At 39.0% G+C, this 24073-nt stretch overlaps 1 protein-coding gene across 3 annotated transcripts in view; it reads right to left on the reverse strand.

The window, feature by feature from the left end:
• MYO1D (myosin ID) overlaps positions 1 to 24073 on the reverse strand; it is a 324249-nt gene that overhangs the window by 161442 nt on the left and 138734 nt on the right. For all 3 annotated transcript variants that reach the window (XM_057715027.1, XM_057715029.1, XM_057715028.1), the window contains exon 16: positions 17677 to 17884. In XM_057715027.1, coding sequence (XP_057571010.1) covers positions 17677 to 17884 — 208 coding nt within the window. The remainder of the gene's footprint in view (positions 1 to 17676; positions 17885 to 24073) is intronic.

A 24073-nucleotide genomic window follows, 5' to 3' on the forward strand; every position in this document is an offset into this window, starting at 1 on the left:
TGAGGTCACTGCCTCAGAAAGCCGCGTGAAACCGACAAATGGGTGCGGGTGAAGGAAGTAAAGATGACTTTATTTAGACTGGTCTGGCCAGGAGGGCTTGCGTGAGGGGGTGGAGTCTAATGCAAAGATTACAAAAGGCAAGGCAAACGGTGTGCGTAAAAGGGCACGGGTGGGAAAGAGATGTATCTGGGAAGAACACGATGACGCGGCAGGGCGGCACAGTGGGAGATGCTGGCAGAGCCTGGTCTTAATTTTGTAGGTGATTGAAGGGCTTTTGAACAGAGAAACAACATCATTAACAACTCAGATGGTGATGCTTTGCAGATGTGGGTCAAGGAGAAAAGCCTGGAAGACCATACAAAAGTGGTCCAAGGGCCTCACAGCACATCCACCACCACGGTTCTGCTGATTTCTACTCTGCAACAACCCTTTACAGTGTACACAGCAGGACTTCAGTGTAGAAAGCTGTGTGTGTGAGAGAGAGTAGGACAAAGACTGTTATGACATCTTCCAAAGCGCTAATAGTCTTTACCTTTTGGTGGTGAGATGATGGATGATGTTATTTCCTTATTTAAATACATAAATATATTTTTAAATCTCACAACGAGCATGTATGACGTTATAATGGAAACTTAATTACAATTTTAGATGGAAAAATGTGATTACAGCTATATGTTGTTCCTATTTGTAACCCATTTAAAGTACAGTAAACTTGTGAATAAAGTACTTGGGCCGTAACCTGCATTTAAATCTCGAGTGCTTGATTGTCTTTTTAGTTTCCTAAGGATATTTGTCACTAATATATTTTCTACGAGTGTTTGATTTCTTTGAGTGTTTGTATTTATACAAATACAATAAGACCAACTCAGGACAGCTGGCTAGTAAACATCTTCTTTTGAAATTAAATATTCTTAAAAATACAGGTTCTCTGGATAAAGAAGATGTGGTACATATATACAATGGAATACTCCACCGCCATAAAAAAGAATGAAATAATGCCATTTGCAGCAACGTGGATGGATCTAGACATTATCACACTAAGTGAAGTAAGTCAGAAGGAGAAAGACAAATACCATATAATATCATTTACATGCAGAATCTAAAATATGACCCAATTGACCTTATCTACAAAACAGAAACAGACTTGCAGACATAGAAGACAGACCTGTGTTGCCAAGGGGGAGGGGAGCAGGGGAGGGATGGCTTGTGAGTTTGGGGTTACCAGATGCAAACTATTATACACAGAATGGATCATCAACAAGGTCCTACTGTATAGCACAGAGAACTATATTCAGTACTCTGTAATAAACCATAATGGATGGGACTACCCTGGTGGTGAAGTGGTTAAGAACCTGCCTGCCAATGCAGGGGACATGGGTTCCAGCCCTGGTCCAGAAAGATCCCACATGCCTCGGAGCAACTAAGCCTGTGTGCCACAACTACTGAGCCCATGCGCCACAACTACTGAAGCCCGCATGCCTAAAGCCCATGGTCCGCAACAAGAGAAGCCACTGCAATGAGGAGCCTACGCACCGCAACAGTCACCCCCACTGTCGGCAACTAGAGGAAACCTGTGCACAGCAACAAAGACCCAACACACCAAAAGTAATAAATTAAAAAAAGAACACCAAAAACCAGAAACCACCATAATGGAAAAGAATGTGAAAAAGAATATATATGTGTGTATATATATGTATACATGTATAACGGAATCACTTTGCTGTAGAGCAGGAACTAACACAACACTGTAAATCAATTATACGTCAATAAAAATTTTTTTAAAAATACAGATTCTCCTTGTAGTGCTGAATTTCAATTCACAGTGATGTGGCAACAGCAAGACTTTCTGACAAAAACCACTGAGTATAAATAGCCCTAAATTTTCTTTAGTTATAGATAAAGCTCCCCCCCAAAGGAATGACTCATGGGGTCCCCCTCAGTCTATATAATGGGTATGTGTGTGTGCACGTGGATGCATGCATAGGCATTTCTAGAATTAACAATGTGGTTAAAAAGGAAGCACACTGAACAGCCTGTTTTGTAACGTATATTCTCACTTAACATTTATTACGAGCACTTGATGTTACTAACTTTCTTTATATTGTCCTTGTTAACGGCTGCTTTGTTTTCTACTGTATGGGTGTACCATAATTTATATGACTCAACTTCTTAACATTTTTCTCCATTATTTTCCACTTTCGTGAGAAATACCGAAAAGAAAATTCTTATAACTAAATTTTTACATAAATCTTCAAGAATTTCTTTCGTATAAACTTCTAGAAGTATAATTGCTGGATTAGAGGCAAACCCAACTTCTAGATTTTTTGGCAACACACTGCTAAACTACCGTCTGGAAATTTCTTACCAATTTATTCTCATGCCCATAGTAAACATATCCTCAACAACACTGTGTATGATTTAAAAAAAAAAAAGAACCTGAATATTTGATAGGTGAAAATATGGTTGCTGGCCATTTTTCTCTTTCTTTTTGTTTTTTGGTGGACTGATTGTCTATACTTTTCCTCAGTTTTCTAGTGTGGTGTTTATTTAATTTCTTTGGAAAGGCCTTCTGTACGTTAAAGATATTTATATTCATGTGCTAAAATTAAAAAGGTAGAGTTTAAAGTCACTATAATGTCTTCCCATAAAGAGAAACTGAATGCTCTAAATATATGCAATAAATAACGATATGTTTTCCAGAACATGTTGAATATTTCATAAATTTTTTTTTTTTGGTTAGAAAAACTTAACAGGCCAGGCAGAATGTGTTTAAATGTGCTACAAAGAATAGAAGCAATTTCTGACACACTTATACTTCTTGGTAGTAGTTACGCACTATAGCAAGAAAAAGGCTAAAGTAAACCTCAACACCACAGCCCTTATACTTAAACCACATGCATTCTATTATATACCCAACAGGATATTAGGATATATTTTGTCACTCATAAAGTGGCTTGGCTTAATGAAATGTGTGGCAAAATTATGTACTTTAGAAAGGGCTTTTTAAAAAAGTTAGTTTTGAAAATCATCTTTTTTGGGAGTGATATTTTACATGAAATATCAGCATGGCCACTAGGTAGTGAATACCCATTATAATATTGTCATTGTTACCTTTAACATTTGTCACGCAATTATTTCCAAAAGGATTGGAGGGAACTTATATAAAAGGTACATACACAACACAGTCACCCAATTGAGGATAAAAGAAGGACAGGCGGCAGTGGGGGTGGGGGTGTCAGTAGGAAGGGGGACAGTCACACCTGAAACCCCCAACTGAGAAGGGTTCCTGGATGTGAGTACAAATCTGAACCCTGAGCTTCCTGGCAGCTTCAGCGAATGGGAAATTTAATGAGTTGCATAGGTTTCATTATTTAATAAGGTTGGTAATTAAATATTCCCTGCACCCAAATATGCTTTTAATTTTTAGACAATAATTTTTGTCGAGGAGGAAGAAAAAGTAATTGCTCAGCAGTGATTTTTTTTTTTTTTGGCTTGGCTGTCTCCCTCCAGACAAGCTTTTGGTGTATGTCTCCTATCAATAAGATCTTTCTTCTGAATCTGGGATGGCAATCCTCACTGAATTGTTCACACATTTTTAATTTAATGTAAACACCTATTCATGGAATCACTTCCCCTTCACTAATTAATTCCTTGCAAAGAGTCAATCTCTTGAGCTTCTAGCAATTAAAAAAAGAAAAGTGCAATGAAAATGTAGCCATGGTTTTTTTGGGTTTTTTTTCCCCCTTTCCACCACCTATAGGGCCCAGAAAGTGTTGTCATGGAGACAAAAGCTGCTGGGTTATGAGTGACGGGTCTCAAGAGAGAAGAGTCTTGGAAAGGGAAGATCTCAAGTTAAAAAAAAGTGGTACAAGAGAACCAATGCAAGCTCTTTCACTAAGCATGGTGGGGAGCTCAGCTGAAAGATGTATCTAAGCTGGCAAAGAATAAAAGAAGTATTTCCCCCTTTCTTTCAACTAACGTAGGAAATGTTTTCCTTCCAAATGGGAACAGATTTCTTTTAAGCAAGTCTCAAACATATGTACATATCTTGGCATAATTACATTTTAAAATTGGGATTCACACTGATGCACCAAATTGGTTGCCTTAGTAATGAGATATCACCCGGGCAACGGATTTGCTGCTCTTTCGGGAGAGCAAATCATCTGCTTCCAACTTACGGGGAAGCAGACTGGGGAAGGGGTGGCAGTGGTTTTTATTGGCAGTATCTGAGAGGAGATAAATAAGAAACAAATTATTTTTGACATGTCGTCATTATTTTCCAAATATGCTTTTATCTTTTTTATTCATCAGTTGGGTGGGAGGAGGAAAAGGGTGGGCGAGTGGGGGTGGGGGGAGCGTGCGCACACAAAGAACGGAGGCTCTGTCGTTCCGATGTTAAATTTCTGCTGAAGCATTTTTATTGTCGTAAAAGGGTTTTGCATTTGTCAATATGTAAATACTAAATGGCATCAGTTATTGGCTTACATTATAAATCAAATGAAATTTCCTTCACAATAATAAAAATCAATGACATACTGAGTAATGTTACTATACTAGCACTGCTTAGTAATAAATGTAGGGGTAAGGCTTCAACGTTCAGTCATCATTTACTAAATGTCTTGTAGACGATGAGCATTCCTTGCATTCTTCATTAAGAGCATACTTCCTTTCCCATAGCTATTTTCATCACCACGATTTACCGATAAATGTTCAATACGTTGACTTTCTGGCTGGAGGATGCTGGTTCTTGGTGGGTTTTCCTCCTCCTCCTGTGCTCTGCGTTCACCCTGATCATCTATATTATGCTCATTATTAATACACCAGTGCTCTCCCAACCAGTGCCCAGATCAAGTGGGCACTTTCAGTCCTTTATTTTCTTGGCTGATTCTGTGTTTGACACTGCGGGTCATTCCTTTCTACTTGAAATTTGCTACTTCCTTCGCTCCCCTGACTCATACACCCAATTTGCTCTGCGCCCCTTCTCTCTTTCTCAGTAGTTAGCAGCACCAGCTGTCTAGGAACCTAAGTCAGAAACCTGGGAATCGTTGATTCCTGCCTTTCATCAGTCTCCCATCCAAACAGTTATCATGCCCTGCAGATTTTGCCTCCTAAATATTTCTTAAATTTCTCCCCATCTCAGCTCCCACTGCTTGGATTCAGGCCTGTGATGGCTCTCCCTGAGATTACAGCAGCAGGCTCTTGACTGGCCATCCTGCCTCCAGTCTTGGTTTCAAATCCCCCCTTGACACAGATTGACTTAAAACTTGAAAACTGATCACACCACTTCTCTCTCCTAAACTTTTCAGTGGGACTCCCATCGACTAAGAAAAGAAAGTGGCAGGACAGATAGTCTGATATCCCTATTGCTAGAGAAATGCACGAACACCCCCATGCAGAGCTGAGTTTGTGGGAAAGTAAAAGACATACTCAGGGGTCAATTTTAGACTGGTCAAAGTTAAAAATTCTGACAATTTGAATTGTTAATAAGGATGTGGAACAATAAAAATTTCTATACGTTTCTGGATAAATATAAGTGGGTATAATTATTTTGGAAAGCAAATGGGCAAGTTTTGGTAAACCTAAGTGTGCAGACCCTACCAGCTAGCATTTGCAATTTGTAGTATATTCCCTAGGGCAGTGGCTCTCAAGGTGTGGTTTGGGGAACCTGAGCACTGCTGAGACCCTTTCAGGGGATCCTCAAAATAAAAGCTAATTTCATGATAATACCAGCAGGTATTTGCCCCTGTAATTCGCATCCTCTCTCGAGTCTACCTTGGAGTTTTTCAGAGGCCGCATCACATGTGATGACATCATCACTCTGAATGGAATGTGTGCCTGAATATTCTTAAGTTTCTAGACTTTTCAAAGGTGACCTCTTTGGGTTCTTCAAAATTTGGGAACAGCTGCCATCCAGAGACTTACCCACTTGTAGATACGGGAATAGGTACGAAAATGTTCATTGTGGCATTACTTACAATAACAAAGAACTGAAAAACTAAGTGATTATTATCAGAAAAATAATGACTTTTTAGTAATAAATAGCATAAAAGTAATTAAACTAGAGCAACAATTATGGACCTAGAGAAATGTAAAAAAACATGCTGAGTGAAACAAATCAAGTTGCAGAGACTTTGTACAGTATAACGTGGAAACAGAGTATTGTCATGTAAGCCACGACCAAAACCAAACGAAAACCCCAACCCCAATCAAATCAGAGGCGGCCAGCCTTTACTATTTATTCATGAGGAACCACGACAGAATGAAAGTTGTTGAGCCGGGCGCCTTGAGAAGACTAGTCCTGAGCTAGCTCTTTACATCTTGTTGGATAAACAAGGGAAAGGTTAGTAAACATTTATAAACTTGTGATAAAATGCAAGTTTAAGCTAAATTTCATTCTGTAATCATGAGCTGCATGGCTGCCATGTATGTCTGCTTCCTAATTATCTACATGACTCTTTTCTAAGAAGGGCAAAGAACTCTCCTGTAACATCGAAAGGGCAGTTTTAGTAATTCTAAGGACTAGGATGAGTCTATGTTTATTATGGAAAACAACACTTGAGTATTTCTGTAGAAAATCCTGCTCCCTATTTTTGTCATAGGAAGTTTATCTTACCCACTCACCTAGGTGACAATTAACTGCTGTGATATCAATGACCCAGCTCTAATGAACTCAACCTGTATAAATGGTTTATGAACTAGAGATTAAGGTTTGTCCCCCCTACAAATGGACTTTCACGTAAAATGTAAATCTGACAGAGTGGTTCTCAAACTTGTTGGCACATCTCCTTCTTCCAGAAAGACTTCTCTCCCAGCTTAGGTAGGTGGCTCTTCTCTGAGCTCACCTGGCAGTCATTACCTACTCAACAGTGTCGCAATTACTACTCCACTGCACTGGTTTGAGCGCTAACACATCTCCCTCCTGACTGGGTTGTCAGCTTTCTCTGGGTGAAGCCCTGTCTTATTCACTGTACTACATCCCTGTTCAGTAATGAATCGACAAATCCATGCTTATTACTCATTTAAAATGCATGAGTGCCCTTCTCCCACCTGGCCACACGTCACAGTGTTAGAAAGGACACTCGCTACCTGTTTCTTCTCACCTCATACTGAAAAGACATATCGTCGATGGTCGTCATTTAATCAAAGGCACATTTTTGTTTATTTCTTTCACTACTTAGCCAAGGTCAGGCAGCATATTTTTGACCATAAATATTCCCCATGAAGAAAGCAGCAAGTGGACTGGCATTGGGGGCAACCTCTTTTATCACAGAGCAATGCCTCCCCACCCTTCCTGTTAATTCAGCTTATGCTTTGTCCAGGGTCATCCAGACACACCTTTCCCAACCTACTCAAGGCTTGAAAGTCACTTTTACCGCAACAAATAAAAAATCTCTTACCCTGGAGCATGTGTTCTCGGTAAAAGAGAGTCACTTATCACTTTTCATTACTGTGCATATGTCAAGAGCTGATTCATACAGGAAATATCAGTGTCTCCTTCCAATTGTAGTAAAGATATATCTTACTTCACATACTCAATAGTCAATGATTCAGACATCACTAGGTGTCTACCAAGGTCATTTAATAAAGAAATTCTGCCAAATCACCTTCTTTCTCTCTGAGCATGATGCCATTATTGTCTCTGTGGCTGGTTTTATAAACTTTTCTTTAATAGTGTGAGTCATACCTGTTTTTCCTATAAGGAGTGCACACTGAATGATGCTATTGGGGTATAAGTGAATAGTGGTTAAAAGAGTGTGTGCAGAAGGCTGGACCACTAGGTTCAAATCTCAGCTGTGGGATTCACTAGTGGTATGACCTCCAGCAAGGTATTTTAGCTATTCAAGTGACTTAAGTTCCCTTTCCTATTAGATGAAAATAGTGATAGACATTCATTCACAGAGTTCTTGTAAAGATTTAGTTAATGTATGTAAAGTGCTCAGAATAGTGCCTGCCACTCAGTAAAGATTAGCTACTATGTTAGCAGGGTTTTTTGTTTTTTTTTCCTATGAGTGCAAAAGTAATCAATTTCATATGAGAGAGAATTATTTTGCTTTTAGTCTGAGAAATAAAACACATGATTGGTTTCACAAAGAAGCAGGTGAGCTTTGTTTGAAAATAATGTACAAGGCCCATAGCTTCATGTTACTACTTGACAAAGTTTCACAATAAACAACACACCAGGGAATAGGGGCAAATGAATAACCACACCAATGCAACCTAATTTTCAGATGATTATTCTATTCACACTTTTTCTTTGGCTGGTTTACAAAATTATTATACTCAGACTTATATTAATCTTTGAGATTACTTATAATTAATAGTGATGACATTATTCTCAGTTTCAGAATTTGCTATTTTCATCATATGTTTATGCTTTTTTTATTTTTTTTTATTTTTTTGGGGGTACAGCAGGTTTATGTTTATGCTTTTATGAGCCACTTTTAACTCTTCATAAGATCTTCGTTGTGACTGGGACTATAATGTAACCCAACGGTATGAATGTAAGATGCAAATTTAACAGGTAAACACGAGAACATACAAATACTATTAAATTGTTAATTAGGATAAACCAACCGGAGGCAGTCCTTGTGATACATGAGCCACCTTTAAAACACACACTTTCTAAGGATGAACCGGTATGTCACTGAAAATCATAATTAACGTGATAAAGACTAGTGTGTTCCATTCTCAAAAATGCCTCAGCTCCCATCTCAAACTTCACGTGGAAAGACATTTCTAAGTCAACTGGAAACAATGAACACAAATTACACACTAGGTGATGTTCAGGAATTACTGTTAACCTTATATGATATGATAACGGTATACCAAAGTCCTTTTCTGTAGAGATAATACTGGTATGTAAGGGCAAAATGATAATACATCTTGGATTTCTTTTTAAAAACACCGAACCAGGACTTCCCTGGTGGCGCAGTGGTTGAGAATCTGCCTGCCAATGCAGGGGACACGGGTTCAAGCCCTGGTCTGGGAAGATCCCACGTGCTGCAGAGCAACTAAGCCCGTGCGCCACAACTACTGAGCCTGCGCTCGAGAGCCTGTGCTCCGCAACCAGAGAAGCCACTGCAGTGGAAGCCCTCATGCTGCAACGAAGAGTGGCCCCCGCTCACTACAACTAGACAAAGCCCGTGCGCAGCAACGAAGACCAATGCAGCCATAAGTAAACAAGTAAATAAATAAATAAATACACCAAACCAAACACACATAAAAACATGAGGTGAATACTGGATAAAATAAGAATGGCAAGATACTGATAATTTTTCAAGCTGAGAGATGGGGACTCATTATACTACTGTTTCTACTTTTGTGAATATGTGCTACTTTTCACAATAAAAATATCAAAAAGAAAAAGAAACTATACCTTTTAACAAGCCACACTAAAAAAGTGACTGTACACTAGGCCCTCAAAATTCAATAAATTCCAGAAACTAGAAATAGTACATTTAACATTCTGTGATCATAATTCAGTAAGACTAAAAATTAACAACAAATTAGAAAATGAAATGAACATACATTCAAAACATGAATTACCTGGAAATGATTAAAAAAAATTTAAATAACTTTTTTTGGGGAAGAGGAAATCTAAATATAAAATAATGTATGAGGTCCTATAGATACAGTAAAAGTCGTTCTCAGAACAAATTCCATAGTCCATTATTAATAATTGTGAAAGAAAAAATGCATGAAGTGCCCAACGCCAGAAGTGAAAAAAGATAATCTCCTGCTTTCTGCTTCTCCTTATATTCCAAAAAGAACTGATATAGATAAAAAGCAAAATTAATAAATTAGAAACAAGAAAATGGTGGAATTAATAAATCAGACAGGTAGTTCTTCAAAAAAAAATAGTAAAATGCTTCACTAACTAAAGTTGATAAAGAAAAAAAGAGAGTGAGTACTAATCAAACACACAGAATAAGAAATGATACACGGGAATGACGAAAGATACAAAAGAAACAAAAAGAAACATAAGAGATAACTCCATTCAAGTCTGTTAATTACATTTGAGAACCTGGATGATTTTCTAAGAAAATATAAATGCAAAACTGATCCAAAACAGACCAGTTCTTATGAGGAACTAGAAAAAGTTATTGAAGAGTTACGCTCCAACAAATGTCCCCTTTCCGATGTCTTCACAGCAAATTCAACCTGATCAATGAACTCCAACACTATTTAGGCTCTTCCAAAATATGGAAAAAGAAGGAAAACTGTCCGTATCATCTTGCTCAGGCAAACATAATACTGACACTGAACTGATAGTAGAATTCTCTGTATCGATAGCTCAAAGAGAAAAAAACTGTATGAGCATCTTGATACCTTCTAAGAAGTAATTCGATTCAGTCCAACATTATTTATTCTTGATTTTAAAAGTATCTTAACAAAACTGGAATAGATGGATTCCTCTTTAACATGCTCAAACGCATCTAGCTCAATCGGTATCATGCATAAATAGAAACCATTCAAAGCATTCCCATTAAAAATTCAGGAACACTTCAAGGATGTCCAATATCACCACTCCAGAAAATACCTCGAGGAGGCTTTACAGCAGTGTGGTCTCCAGCCCACACTATGACTGGTAGTCTGAGAACAGTGGCACAGGACAGCTAATCCTGGCACAAGAACAAAAAGAAATTTTCCCTTGTGCCATCTCAAAAGGACACTGGATCTTACATGCTTCTGTTATGTCCTTTACCAAACATCATAGATGGTGTGCTTAAAAACACTGTTGATTTATTGATAAAATCAGGCAGTCCAATTTTTGTACCATACTCACATAGTATTTAGTTTGCTAGTGGAATGCCAAATTTGTTATTTTGAATTAAAAAAGAAAAGATCATTAACTACTCTACAATTCCATCTTTAACTCCAAATAAAATTATAAACGACAATCACATATCATTTTAGCCTACATTTTGAGCATTTTATTTCACTAGCTTGAGGTCTTTTCCTCCTTTCTCAGCATCACATCACCTCATTTCTTTCACATTTTTTCCACGCTTTCTCCTCCACACATCCCTTTGTTCTCCCCCGTCCTGCCTTTGAGATTGCACCAATTGTGCTACCATCCTCTAATCAGGCAGCCAACAGACAAAATAAAGCCAACAGACAAAAATAAAATTCTGGGAGCCGAGTGATCCAGGAGGCCGATGGATCTGAACGTTGATAGCACGTAGCTTCTGAATTTCCCATATAAACATGTCTGTAATTTCACACGACCACAACAGAAGATTGCCAACTGATTCCAGATTTGAGCTTGACTATGACCCCACAGCTCGTGTGTCATGGGGGCTACAGGCTGTGAGCCACATTTAGGATTGAAATAAAACCTAAAAACACTCATGGCACGGAGTGTGGAGCAGGCCAGGGGCTGGCAGGACTTAAGTTTCCAAGGGGCTGGCGGCTCTTGCTTCTGTGGAATTCGGGAGTTGCAACTGTGACTGCAGAGTGTCCACAAATTGCTTGGGGAAAAATGATTAGAGCCTTAAGATATTATTTTAAGAATGGATATCTATGTTTAGTAGCCTTCAATATGTGACAGAGGAGGGGCCTTGACCTCTTAATTACAGCATGCCACATGGGAAAGGATGGATCCACTCCTAGAGCCAGGATCAAAGCTGTGTGATCTGAACTGGCCCAAGTACATGACATAGTGACCAATGAAGACGTTTGTCTATAATCAACTACAGATGCCCTTTAAGAAAGGGCCAATTCCTCCCCCCTCCCTGCCCCCCGCAAAGAAGACACAATTCACAAAAGCACCTATTTGTCTTATAGGTGGGTCAAGAAAGCCACTCTTCAAATCCATCACCTTACTTCAAACTTGTTGGTAATGGCCACACAAAAGATAAATTCCTCCAATACTTTTCCACCTCCCTTTGAGAATCCATTTTTAATATCCCCTTATATGATGATTTTGATCTTGCCCTATGATACCCTAGGATGAGAACATACACTTAAAAGTATCCATGCTCCAAAAAAATAAGCGAGTTTTTTTAAGGGGTTCTGTACCCCACTCCTCTTTCCAGAGAGCAAAATATTTAAAACTAAATGGGTACAGAATATTAGAGAATCATGATGCTTTGTAATGCATTTGGTGAGATATTTTCATTAAAAATCAGCTGGGACTTCCCTGGTGGTGCAGTGGTTAAGAATCTGCCTGCCAATGCAGGGGACACGGGTTCAAGTCCTGGTCCAGGAAGATCCCTCATGCTGCGGAGCAACTAAGCCCGGGCGCCACAACTACTGCACTCTAGAACCCCAAGTCACAACTATTGAGCCCATGTGCTGCAACTACTAAAGCCCACGTGCCTAGAGCCTGTGCTCTGCAACAAGAGAAGCCAGCGCAATAAGAAGCCTGTGTACTGCAACGAAGAGTAGCCCCCACTCTCCGCAACTAGAGAAGGCCCCCGTGTAGCAATGAAGACGCAACTCAGCAAATGAATAAATAAATAAATTTATTAAAAAAAATCAGTTAACAGTAAACTACCAGTTAACAATGAAAACTGTAGTCTTCTTTCAGGATCTCCCCAACCACAGAACAAATAAGTATCGTATTCTGGGAATTAATGAACACAATGCATAGAAGATGGATGATAGGAATCAAGGATGTTTACAAATACTTAATAGTAGTAACAGCAGTACTAGTATTAATAACAGTAGGTATCAGTATTGAACTTGGTGTCAGGCACTACTCTGAGTAAACAGATGTGCCCTGCAATGGGACCTGCAAGAATGAAATGCTGGACATACCCAAACATCCAGTAACAGCAGACGGATTGAAGAAACTCTAGTAAATCATATTAAGGACTAACTCAGCTATTGTAAATATGCAAATAAGTGTTTACATATGTAAAGTTATAGCAAAAAATATTACACAATGGTATGTTATTATTTAAATGTATGTATAATAGAAAAGAAAATAACAATTTTAAAACTACAAAAGGATTTATATTTTATCACGATTCTATGTGAATTTATATTGCTATTGCTTATGTAATAAAACCAATAAAATTCGTTGAAATCTAGAGAGTTATTTCTAAAAAAAGGATATTTCTAGCAATTTCAAAAACCCTCTAAAATGTCAAGCATATAACCAAGCATATGAAGAGAAACAAGATGCACTACACAGATTATCTGTAATTCTTGATGCTGAGTAGTTAACGGTTTAGATGGTGACAGTGGAGAATGAGAAATTTTTTTATGAATGAGAAAGCAACACAAGTTTGTATTTCCTCTGCAGTCTTTGTGGTTATACAGTGTATTCCTTTAAGAACAATTAAGTTTGGAGGTTCTGATTTTAGGCAACATCATTGATTCTGCCCCTTCCAACTTGCCACTGAATCTCTATTAAGGCACAGAACAGCTTTGGAAACACACTGAAAGCCAAGTTCTCACATATTTAAACCTTTTAAGATGTACCGTGATTAACACAGTATGATACGGGCATAGGAATTCACCATGGGACAAGACAGTGAGTGCTGAAATAGATGCAAGCATATATGGGCATTTAATATTAAACAAAGGTGGAATTTCAATTTAGTAGAAAAAAGAGGCATTTTAAAAATAAATGGAATTAGAATAGCTGGTTAGAATGGAATTTTTAAAATAAATAGAATTAGAATACCTGGAACAAAACAGAGTTGGACCCTTATATCACACCATGTACAAAACCAAATCCCAGATCTATAATATTTCTTCCGGAAGAAACCCAAGAACTATAAAGAAAAAGACATAGTTCATATATTAAGTGAAAAAATGTCACGTCAAAGAGTATACCATGAACAGAGTCGAAGGACAAATGAGAGCTTGGGAAAAATAACTGCAGTACGTAAAGACAAGAGCTCCCAGAAATTTCTAAGAAAAAGGCAAACAACCCAACGGAAAAACGGGCCAAACAGAGGAGGCAATCCCTGAAGCCAGTAAACACACCCTCACTAGCAGTTGTGAAAATAAATAAACGAAATAGTAGAAATGAGGTACCATTTCTCACCGATAAGAATGGAAAACATCCACACGTTTGGTGTCTTACCTATGGATGGTGGGATTTTAGGTGATTTTCCATGGATTTCCTTATACTTTTTGTATGGTTTGAATTTGTTTTTACAATGAGCACATTTTAATTATATAATTAAAAAGATAAAGCTAATTTTTATTTAAAAAGGAAATAAGAAATTAATTGTTGGGGATTCTTGTTTCAAATAGTATCTCCTGATGCTGCCTCTCTTAACGGCACACTACATTCCCACAAAGGATACAGAAAAAATGAAAACGTACATCACATGGAAAGTTAGGTGACTGATGACCTCTTCCCAGAAACTGAAATTCCCACTAATTTTATGGCCTGTGGAGCTGGTTTGAAGAACATAATCAGTAGATCACGTATATGGTACCCTAGAATGGTATGCCTGAGAATTTAGAGGGAGGTCATCCCCTACTCACTGCCTTATGGTTAAGAGATGCAAGATCTACACCATAGAGAAGAATGGACGGCTTTCCCTCCACGGCACGGGTGATAGTTTCTGAAGCAGCCATCCCTTCTCTTTCAGAATGTCTCTTTTCTAGGTAGAAATTGTAATTTCTCACTAGAAAGCAAGCAGAGGTGCTATAAGAGGACTGAGAAAGGACGAGTCCTAGTAGGCGTGTATACCTGGAACTGGACCTTTTCTGTAAGAGCTGGGCCCTGGGGTGGGGAGAGACAGGGTGGGCCCCATCTTTGGCTGGCAGGGAGTAATAGGTTAAAGTCTGTGGGACGCTGACAATTGTGAAAGAAGTGAACAAAATGCCGATGCAGATTTAAGAAGAGGATTCTACCAGCCAACAAGTGGAAAGAAAGTGAGTTCAGGGTAGGGTGACTTTGTATCGTTTGTTACCCATACTGGGACACTTTGAGAGTGAAAGGGGTCCTACTAATATTTACAACAGACAACAGTCATAAACCAGGACTGTCCCAACCAAACAGAGAGGTATGGTCACCCTGGTTCAGGGCCAAACCCTGAGTCCAGTCAATCTCTTAGATAGGTATAAAGAAGAAAAACAAAATATCAGATCTGCAACAACAAAAAATCCCACTGGTAATTACTGAAGATCAAAAGTAAGGATTTGAATATACAGAAGAACAGATGTGTGAAAATTACTTATTTTGGCAGACAGAAAACAGAGATTCGACTTGCAAATTTACAGGCTGTCTTGAGAGAGAAAACAGAACCCAGTAAAAGCAATATTAAAAAAAAAATTAATAGAAGGAAACTGTTCTAAGATGAAGCAGAATTTAGTATTCCACTACAAAAGTTTTTCTGAATTCTAGGAAAAATAAATGAACGAGACCAACACTTAGAAGCATCTTGGCAATTAGAATGGAATAAAAACTTTAATAATTTGCACATTATATAATCTTTTACCCAGAAAAGCTAATAGAATCAAAAATATGAAACAAGAAAGGTTTCATCCTGGATACAGATAAACCAACGTAAGCCAATGTTACTTCTCTATATCAACACTACCACATAGAAAATGTAATAAAAACACAATAATTAAAAGCATAGCAGCTACAACAACAATAAAACATCTAGGAATTAACCATGAATTCATAAGGCCTCTCTACATCTAAAAGTCAAAAAGATGATTTAAATAAGCCTATTCAATACTCTTAAGATGATTTAATACTGTAAAAATGTTAATCCTTTCAAATTAACCTATAATTTCAATGCAATCCTAATAAAAGGTATTGTTGAATTAAATGAACTCAATAAACACATTAAAATTTATATTACAAAATAAAGATCTATGTATAGAATAATTCACCTCAATAAAGAAGAGCAAAGAAGATGGACTTACCCTACCATATACTAAGACACACTACAATAAAAACTGTGTGGTACTAGTACGAAAAGAGGCAGATACAAAAATGGAATAGAACACAGCACTCAGAAACAGAATATATATATATATATATATATACTTCAAACATAATAAAAGTGGCACCACAATCAATAGTAAAAGAACAGATTATTTAGGATTTAGATGGTATTGAGAAAACTTGCTCACCATGGTGAAACTGGATTCCTACAGAGAACCACATACACAGGTGGATTCTGAATGGATTAAAGACCTAAATGTGAAAGGTAAAACTATACAGTTCATAGAAGAAAACAGGATAGTACCTTTGCGACCTAGAGACAAGGAAAGCTCTCTTAAACAAAATTCCAAGGCACAAAATACAAGACAAAAAAAAAATTGAAGAATTTGATTATGTCAAAATTAAGGATTCTCTTCAATAAAACACATTAGAAAGTTCATTAGAATGCTGATAGAATAGGAGTATATATTTATAATGTCTAAAGTGAATAGGAGGGCTTCCCTGGTGGCGCAGTGGTTAAGAATGCACCTGCCAATGCAGGAGACACAGGTTCGAGTCCTGGTCTGGGAAGATCCCACATGCTGCAGAGCAACTAAGCCTGTGTGCCACAACTACTGAGCCCACATGCCACACCTACTGAAGCCCATGCGCCTGGAGCCTGTGCTCCGCAACGAGAAGCCACCGCAATGAGAAGTCTGCACAGTGATACGAAGAGGAGCCCCCGCTCACCGCAACTAGAGAAAGCCCAAGTGCAGCAATGAAGACCCAACACAGCCAAAAAATAAAATAAATAAATTTATTAAAAAAAATAAAGTGAATAGGAGATTAATGTCTAAAATAGTCAAGGAATTCCTGCTAATCAACAAGAAAATGATACCAACTCCTGTAGAAGAATGGATAAAAGATATGAACGAGCAGTTTACAGGAAAACCCAAAAAGCAAGCAAGCATTTAATGAGATGCTCAAATTCAATGGTAATCAGAGAAACAGGAAGTAAAAAAACAATGAGATATCATTATACTTATTAGTCTGGCAAAATTCAGGTACCTGGATAATACTGGTAAGGATGTGGGCACAGAGTAACCTCTATATACAAACTGGTGATGTGCAAACCGGCAGGTATTCTGGAGAGAAGCCTGGCACTATTTACGCCAATTAGGGTCACATATACCCAATGACCCAGCCACCTTTCCCCTGATGGATACGCCGAGGACATTCTCCTAGAGGCACACGATTTCTTTTCATATGCACATATAATTTTTTTTACATTAAAATAGTTCAATCAGAAGGTATGGAAATGGGCGCGAGGGATAAAGAGAAATACCTGAGCGAGTGAACGCAATGAGAAGGGGCCCTGCACAGATCAGTGATGACAGGCACCATGATCTTACGAGCATCGCGGAGTCAGCCCTGCACGCTTTGGTCAAGTGCCGGCGGTGGGTCGTGATGGGGGAGGGAGGTGGCGTCACACATGCTGGCCAAGCTTTTGAATTACAAGATAGAAAAAGTCCTTTATGCAGTGAAGCTGAGGGAAACAACTCAGTTAACTACAAGAGACAAAAACCAGACTGCTTCAGACATCTCTCCGATTCTAAATACCAGAAGAGAAAATAGCTTCAGAGTTTTGAGGATGAAATAATTTTGCGCTCACACAGCCCAGTAAGTTCTCCACGTGTGAAGGCAACAGAAAACACTCGTAAGATATGCACTGATCATCGTGAACATTTCTTGAATCGACGAAAACATTCAACTCGTCTTTAAGAACATAAAATTAAGGCCTTATCCTTACATATAAAATATAAATTTACCTTTTGTAGAAAGAGGACAATCCTTATGAGCATCTGGGCACGGAGCTCTTCCAAGGTAAACAATGTTCGGGGTGTTCGAATGAAAATTTTGGTCTTCCCATAAGCTACATCATCCTGGAAGCCACAATGTTCAATCAGTTTCTTGACAGCCTCTTTGTCTGAAGGGAGGTCATGGTTGGGCCAGGTGAATTCAGAGATCATTTTGTACCTGGATGAAAAAAAGAACGACATGGATTAAGGGAGGAAAACCACATGGTATCAATAGGTGCAGAAAAGCTATTCAACAAAATTCAAGATGCTTCGCGGAAAGAAAGAAAAAAACTTCTTAGCAAATGAGGAATAGGGATGAATTTCATTAGCCTGATAAGAGACAGAGAAAAAGGCTTCAATAAAATACAACACTCCTTCAGGATAACAACTCTCATTAAACTAGGGTTAGAAGGGTATTCCTTAATTTAAAAAAAGCTATTTGCCAAAAACTTGCTGCAAATATTATTTGTAACGTGGCAACCTTGGAAGCATTCTCTTTACAAACAGAAACAAGACGAGGATGCCTCTATCACAGGTTTTTGAACTGGTAAATGACGGGGAGGAACAAAACATTACTTATGAACAATGTGACTCACTTCAAAGGAAATTAAGCAGATCTTCAGATAAACTATCATCACTAAAAGAAAACGAAGCAGGGCTCTGCACATAAGGTCAATACACAAATCACTTGCAATTCTACATACAAGCAGCCAACAGCTCCTTGATACGTGGGCCTCTCATAGGTTAGTTTCCTACAACGGCAGCTTCTTTGCGAGGGTGACTGTGAGCAAGACAGAAGTCAAAGAGCCTCAGTCTTTTGTAGCCTCATCTCACAAGCGACATCCTATCACCTTTGCCATATTCCAATTTGCTAGACGCAATTCACTAGGGCCAGCCCACACTCATGGGAAGGGGGGATGACGCGGGGCATGGATACCAGGAGGTGGGGATCGCTGGGACGAGTTCAGAAGGCTGCCTATGGCAGTGCTTTCTTCCCACCCTTGGTGCAAAGTTGTTTAATCCATGTAGTAAAATTGAGTAATATTTTTCACACGCTGCATCTGAATTTTAAGTCATAGTGAGAAAGGCTTTCCTCACACTCGGGTTACAGAGTAATTCACTTGTGGGTTCTTCTAGTACTTGTATGTTTTCCTTTTTTACATTTAGATCTCTGATCCATTTGGAGTTTATTTTGGATCCAATTTACTTTTTTTTTAAAGTCTTTTTTTAAAATTTTGTTTTAAATTTATTTATTTGTTTATTTTATTTATGGCTGCGTTGGGTCCTCGTTGCTGTGCACGGTTTTTCTCTAGTTGCGACAAGCAGGGGCTCCTCTTCGTTGCGGTGTGCAGGCTTCTCACTACAGTGATTTCTCTTGCTGCAGAGCACGGGCTCTAGGTGCGTGGGCTTCAGTAGTTGCAGCATGTGGCTCAGTAGTTGTGGCTCTCGGGTGTAGAGCACAGGCTCAGTAGTTGCGGCTCTCGGGCTGTAGAGTACAGGCTCAGTAGTTGTGGCACACGGGCTTAGTTGCTCCGCAGCATGTGGGATCTTCCTAGACCAGGGATCAAACCCATATCCCCTGCACTGGCAGGCGGATTCTTAACCACTGTGCCACCAGGGAAGTCCCATGGATCCAACTTACTTTTGACAAAAAAAAAAAAAAAATTTCCTATATTGTTTAGTAAAAAGTTTGTCTTTCTCCCTCTGACTTAATGTGCCATTTTATCATATGCTAAATTTCCATATGTACTTCAGTCCATTTCCAGGCTTTATGGTCTGTCTCTCCCTCTGCCCATCAGTACCACATGGTTTTAAAGATAGATGTTATAAGTATATTTTAATATCTGGTGGTCTCTTCTCTTTTCCTTTTTAATGGTCTTTCCAGATATTCTTATGTTTATTTTTCTATATGAACTTTAGAATCAATCTGCGTAGTTGCAGGGGAAAAAAAAAATCACAAAACAAATGAATCCTTGCTGGTATTTTTATTAGGTTCCCATGTTAAATTCATTAAATGTAGCTATGATGTTGAGTTGTCCTATCCAAGAGCAAGGGATATCGTTCCATTGGTTCAAGTCTACTTTTGTACCTTTCAGGAGTCTTCACGTTTTCCTCCTAGGGCTTTACACATTTCTGGTTAAGAAAATATATATCTAAGGGGCATCTGATCCCTTATTTCTTTTTTTAATTGGAGCGTTATTGCTTTACACTGTCGTGCCAGTTTCTGTCGTCAACAAAGTGATATGCTGTCCTCATATCCCCTCCCTCTTGCGTATCCCTCCCACCCTCCATATCCCACCCCTCTAGGTCATCACCAAGCATCGAGTTGATCTCCCTGTGTTATCCCTTCTTCTTGACCTCTCTCTCTTTTCCTAGTTTCCATTTCAGCTTCCATGACAGCATGGTCTCCCTGGCTTCTTTCTATCTCTCTGGGTATTTCTTCTCAATCTCATTTTCTGGCTATTGCTCGTTACTGGACCCCCAAATGCTGGAGTGCCCTGGGCTCATATCAGGCCATCTTCTCTCTATGGACAACCTCCCACATCACCTCATCTGTTTCATTCACTTTATTTTTCAACTAATGCATTTATTATCCCAAGTCCAGTTCTCAATTCTGAGCTTCAGACTCACATATCCAATGCCTATATAGACCTAAAGGCATCTTCGGTCCTTCTTACCTCAATGTTCTTGGTTACCAAAGCCAAAATCCTGGGAGTTATTTATTTATATTTATATATATATATATGTATGTATATATATAATTTGGGTGGGGAGGGGATTATATTTGCTTCCCTTCTCTGCTCTATCATTCCTTCTAATCCATCATCAAGTCTATTTACATATATTTAAAATTCAACTATTCTCATCTTTACTGCCACAATCCTAACATAAGCCACCATCGGGTTTACTACAGTAGACTCCTAAACTGTTTTCCATTTCCTCTCAAATCCATTCTGCATATTTAGCAGCCTGAGTAGTATTCCAAAAAGCCTCACATCATTTTTATCTTTTACTGCTCTCCTGCTTTCATTACTCTACTCCAATCACTTTGGCCTTCTTTAGGGTCCTGTAATGTGGGTGCCTCTTTCTTGCTCTGGAGACTTTGCATATGCTGTTCCCATTGCCTGGAATGCTTTTTAATCTACTCTTTGAAAGGCTGAGACTCCTTATCTTATGGTCTTTTTCTGATTTTCCTTCATCAACCAGCAACTCTCACCCCCATTATTCCCAAGGCAGACAGCTGGGTTTCTTTTCCTCACACCATTCACTACAGTTTGTAATCATATTGATTTGTGGGTTTGTCTGTTGAACGTCAGTGTATGGGTATCATGAAGGCAGTGGTTTTGTTTTGTTCCCCACTACATGCCATGTGCCTACTGTGTTGCCTGCCATACAGTGAGGAATGAGATACCTACTGAATGAAAGAATGGAAGAAAATATATTTAAAAATCTAGTCACTTGCCAGATAGAGACAGAAACAGAAACCAAAGAGTACTAATATAGAGAGAAAGGTAATATTACGCAATGTCACGTGAAAAAAGGAAATAAAACTTAAAAACTTCCAAATTCATTATAAAACTATCAACAGAATATGAGTCAACAGGCAGCAATGATGTGTGTTTAAAGTTTTAGGCATACTGCAGAAACGAGAAGCAATCCTACTGCCACACTGCTCAGCTAACACCTCAGGATAACGATGCCCTTCCTTTCTTCCCGATGGTCAAGGGCATGCCCTCAGTTTTCCAGCAAACCAGCATCCTGAACTTGCAAATTAAAAGGCTGAACTCATCTGCTGTCTGACAACTAGCTTTATGTCCCTGAAAGACTTCAGCAGCTTTTAAGGTTATCAGTACATTTAAAACCCTTCTCTCTCCTTTTCAATAAAAGAATGAAAATGGAAGTGACAAGCAGAAATTTAGATTCAAAGCTAATTTACAAAAAAAAAAAAATCTGTAGCATCTAAAAGCACAAACTCACTGTGGAAAATACTACTTTTCCTCCCACCAGGACTGAAAACATTCACCAATGTCCTATACACCTTCCATCCTACCCCACGTCCCACTGTTTAGTTCACTCAGTATGACAATAAAATAAAATGTCAGTTTCTCAATGTGAACAAACTCATTTTATGTAACGTGGCAGATAAACACAGCCTGTGGAGTAGGGACAGACCATTTTCATGCACACCCCACCATCTCATCCAGCACTCTTCCTAGATGACTCTAGTAGAGAGGACCTAATCTCAATGTAGATCATCATCAACTGGAGAGACTTCAGTCTTTCCACAACTCTTCTTTTAAAGGGCAAGTTTCACACTTTTATTGTGATTATTAATATGCTTCAGTTTTCTCAACTTCTCATTTAACGTTTTCTATTAGGTGCGCGTCCTCGTTGTTGCTTTTCACGCTGTTTTCTCTTGGGTAGACTGAGTTTTCTTAAGTCCATTCTATTCCTTCCTCTGATAAAGCCACACACCCAACTGTGAGGCGATGCACTGTTAAAAACCATAGGTGCAGGAGTCCACTGCCTGAGTTCAGATACGGTTCCGCCACTACTTGGCTCCGTGACCCGAGGGAACCTTTGTGCACCTGGGATCCTCATATGCATAAAACAGGGGTAACACACTCTCCTCATCTGGTTGTCAGTTTCAGGGACGGACTCCATGCAGACTGCTTAAAACAGTGTCTGGTACTCATGACAACATTCCTACTCTACAGCCTCAATAAAAAAAAGAAAAACCAAATTTAAAGAACAGCATGATTTCAATAAGGAACATGATCAGTTTTGAGCATAACCTTTTGATCAATATAAAATTGTTTCAATTTTCTAGGCTATTCTGCTATAAAGTTTTATTCATTCCAAGAGTCTCCAATCAGCGTAAATCCCTTTCACTTCTGCGCACAAATAGCTGAACACTGGTGGAAAACAACAGACGGTGCTGGGTGGTCTCACTGTACACTTATAAACTCAAATGTCAAATGGGTGCTCAGATCTTCTTGGCAGCAAAACTACCATACAGATCTATGCTTTCCCACTCTCCAAAAGGAGTAGTTTCATTTCCCTTCCAACCTCCTACACCACCTCTCCTAATCCTCACTCTCAGCTCATGACCTTGTCTCATACTTTATCGAGGAAATAGAAGCAATTGGATAGGAACATCTTCATCTTTGCCTCAACTGGCCTTTGAGGCTTCCTGCATCTGTATTCATATTCTCTACCTTTCATCCTGTTGCTATGGGTGAAGCATCCCTGCTCCCATCTAAAAGTTGGCAAACCTTCCACTTGTGCTTGGGATTTCATTCTTTGCCTCCTCAAGGACACTATTATTACAATTATCTCCCTCCCTCCTGCATGGCTGGTTTCTCCCTCTGTTCTGAATCACCCCCACCTGCATACGAACATTTTCTCATATCTCCTTGACCTCACATTCCACTCTGGCGGCTGCTTCCATTTTTCTCTGCTCTCATTCAGAGCACACATTCTTGAGTTGTCCACAGACATCCAACTCCTCACTTCACTTTCCCTTCCTGTTCAAATGGGGCTCTGTCCAGCCCTTTCTGCTTTGATCTCTACGCTGCCTAGTCTAATGGTTAAGCTTCTGCTTAACCATCTTACCGGATGGCAGAGTAACATTTAATATGATAACTGTACTTTTCTTCTTGAAATGCCATCTTCTCTTGGCTTCTGTGACATAACCCTCTTCTGATATTTCTTCTACCTCATTGGTTGCTTCTTCTCTTCTCTTTGCTGGTTCTTTCACGTCAGATCATAAACCTAAATGTTGGCATCGGCCTTCTCCTCTTTTCTGTCCAGTTCCAAGACTTTATATATAATCTATATATCAATAACGCCAAGATTTCTATTTCCAGCCTGGACTTCTTCCCCGAACTCCAGATTTGTATGTCAAATAATTTACTTAGTTTTTTTACCTGGACATTTAGTAGCCATTTCATACCTAACACAGTCAAATGACAAATCTTGATTCCACCTTTGCCCCAGCTCCATGTTCTCTTCCTCAAACTTCTCTTCCCCAATCCTTCTTATCTCAGCAAACGGTACCATGCTTACCCAGATGCTCAACCTTCATCACTCTCTACTCCTCTCTCACCAAGCCAATCCATGAGCAAGTCTTGTCCACTTTCCCCCAGAACATATCCCGAATCGGTCCACTATTCTTGGATCTTCAAGGCACTCTCATTGAACCACCTCTCCTGGATTCCTGCAATAGCATCTCTAGACATCTCCTTGCTTCCTATTCACACAGCAATCTCTTAAGACATCCATAAGATCCTGTTGCTCCCTCCTTAAAATCCACCCATGGTTTTCTACCACACTTAGCCAAAATCTAAACTGTTTAGTCTGGATT

This window comes from Hippopotamus amphibius, chromosome 17 (assembly GCF_030028045.1).
Source record: "Hippopotamus amphibius kiboko isolate mHipAmp2 chromosome 17, mHipAmp2.hap2, whole genome shotgun sequence".
NCBI lineage: Eukaryota > Metazoa > Chordata > Mammalia > Artiodactyla > Hippopotamidae > Hippopotamus > Hippopotamus amphibius.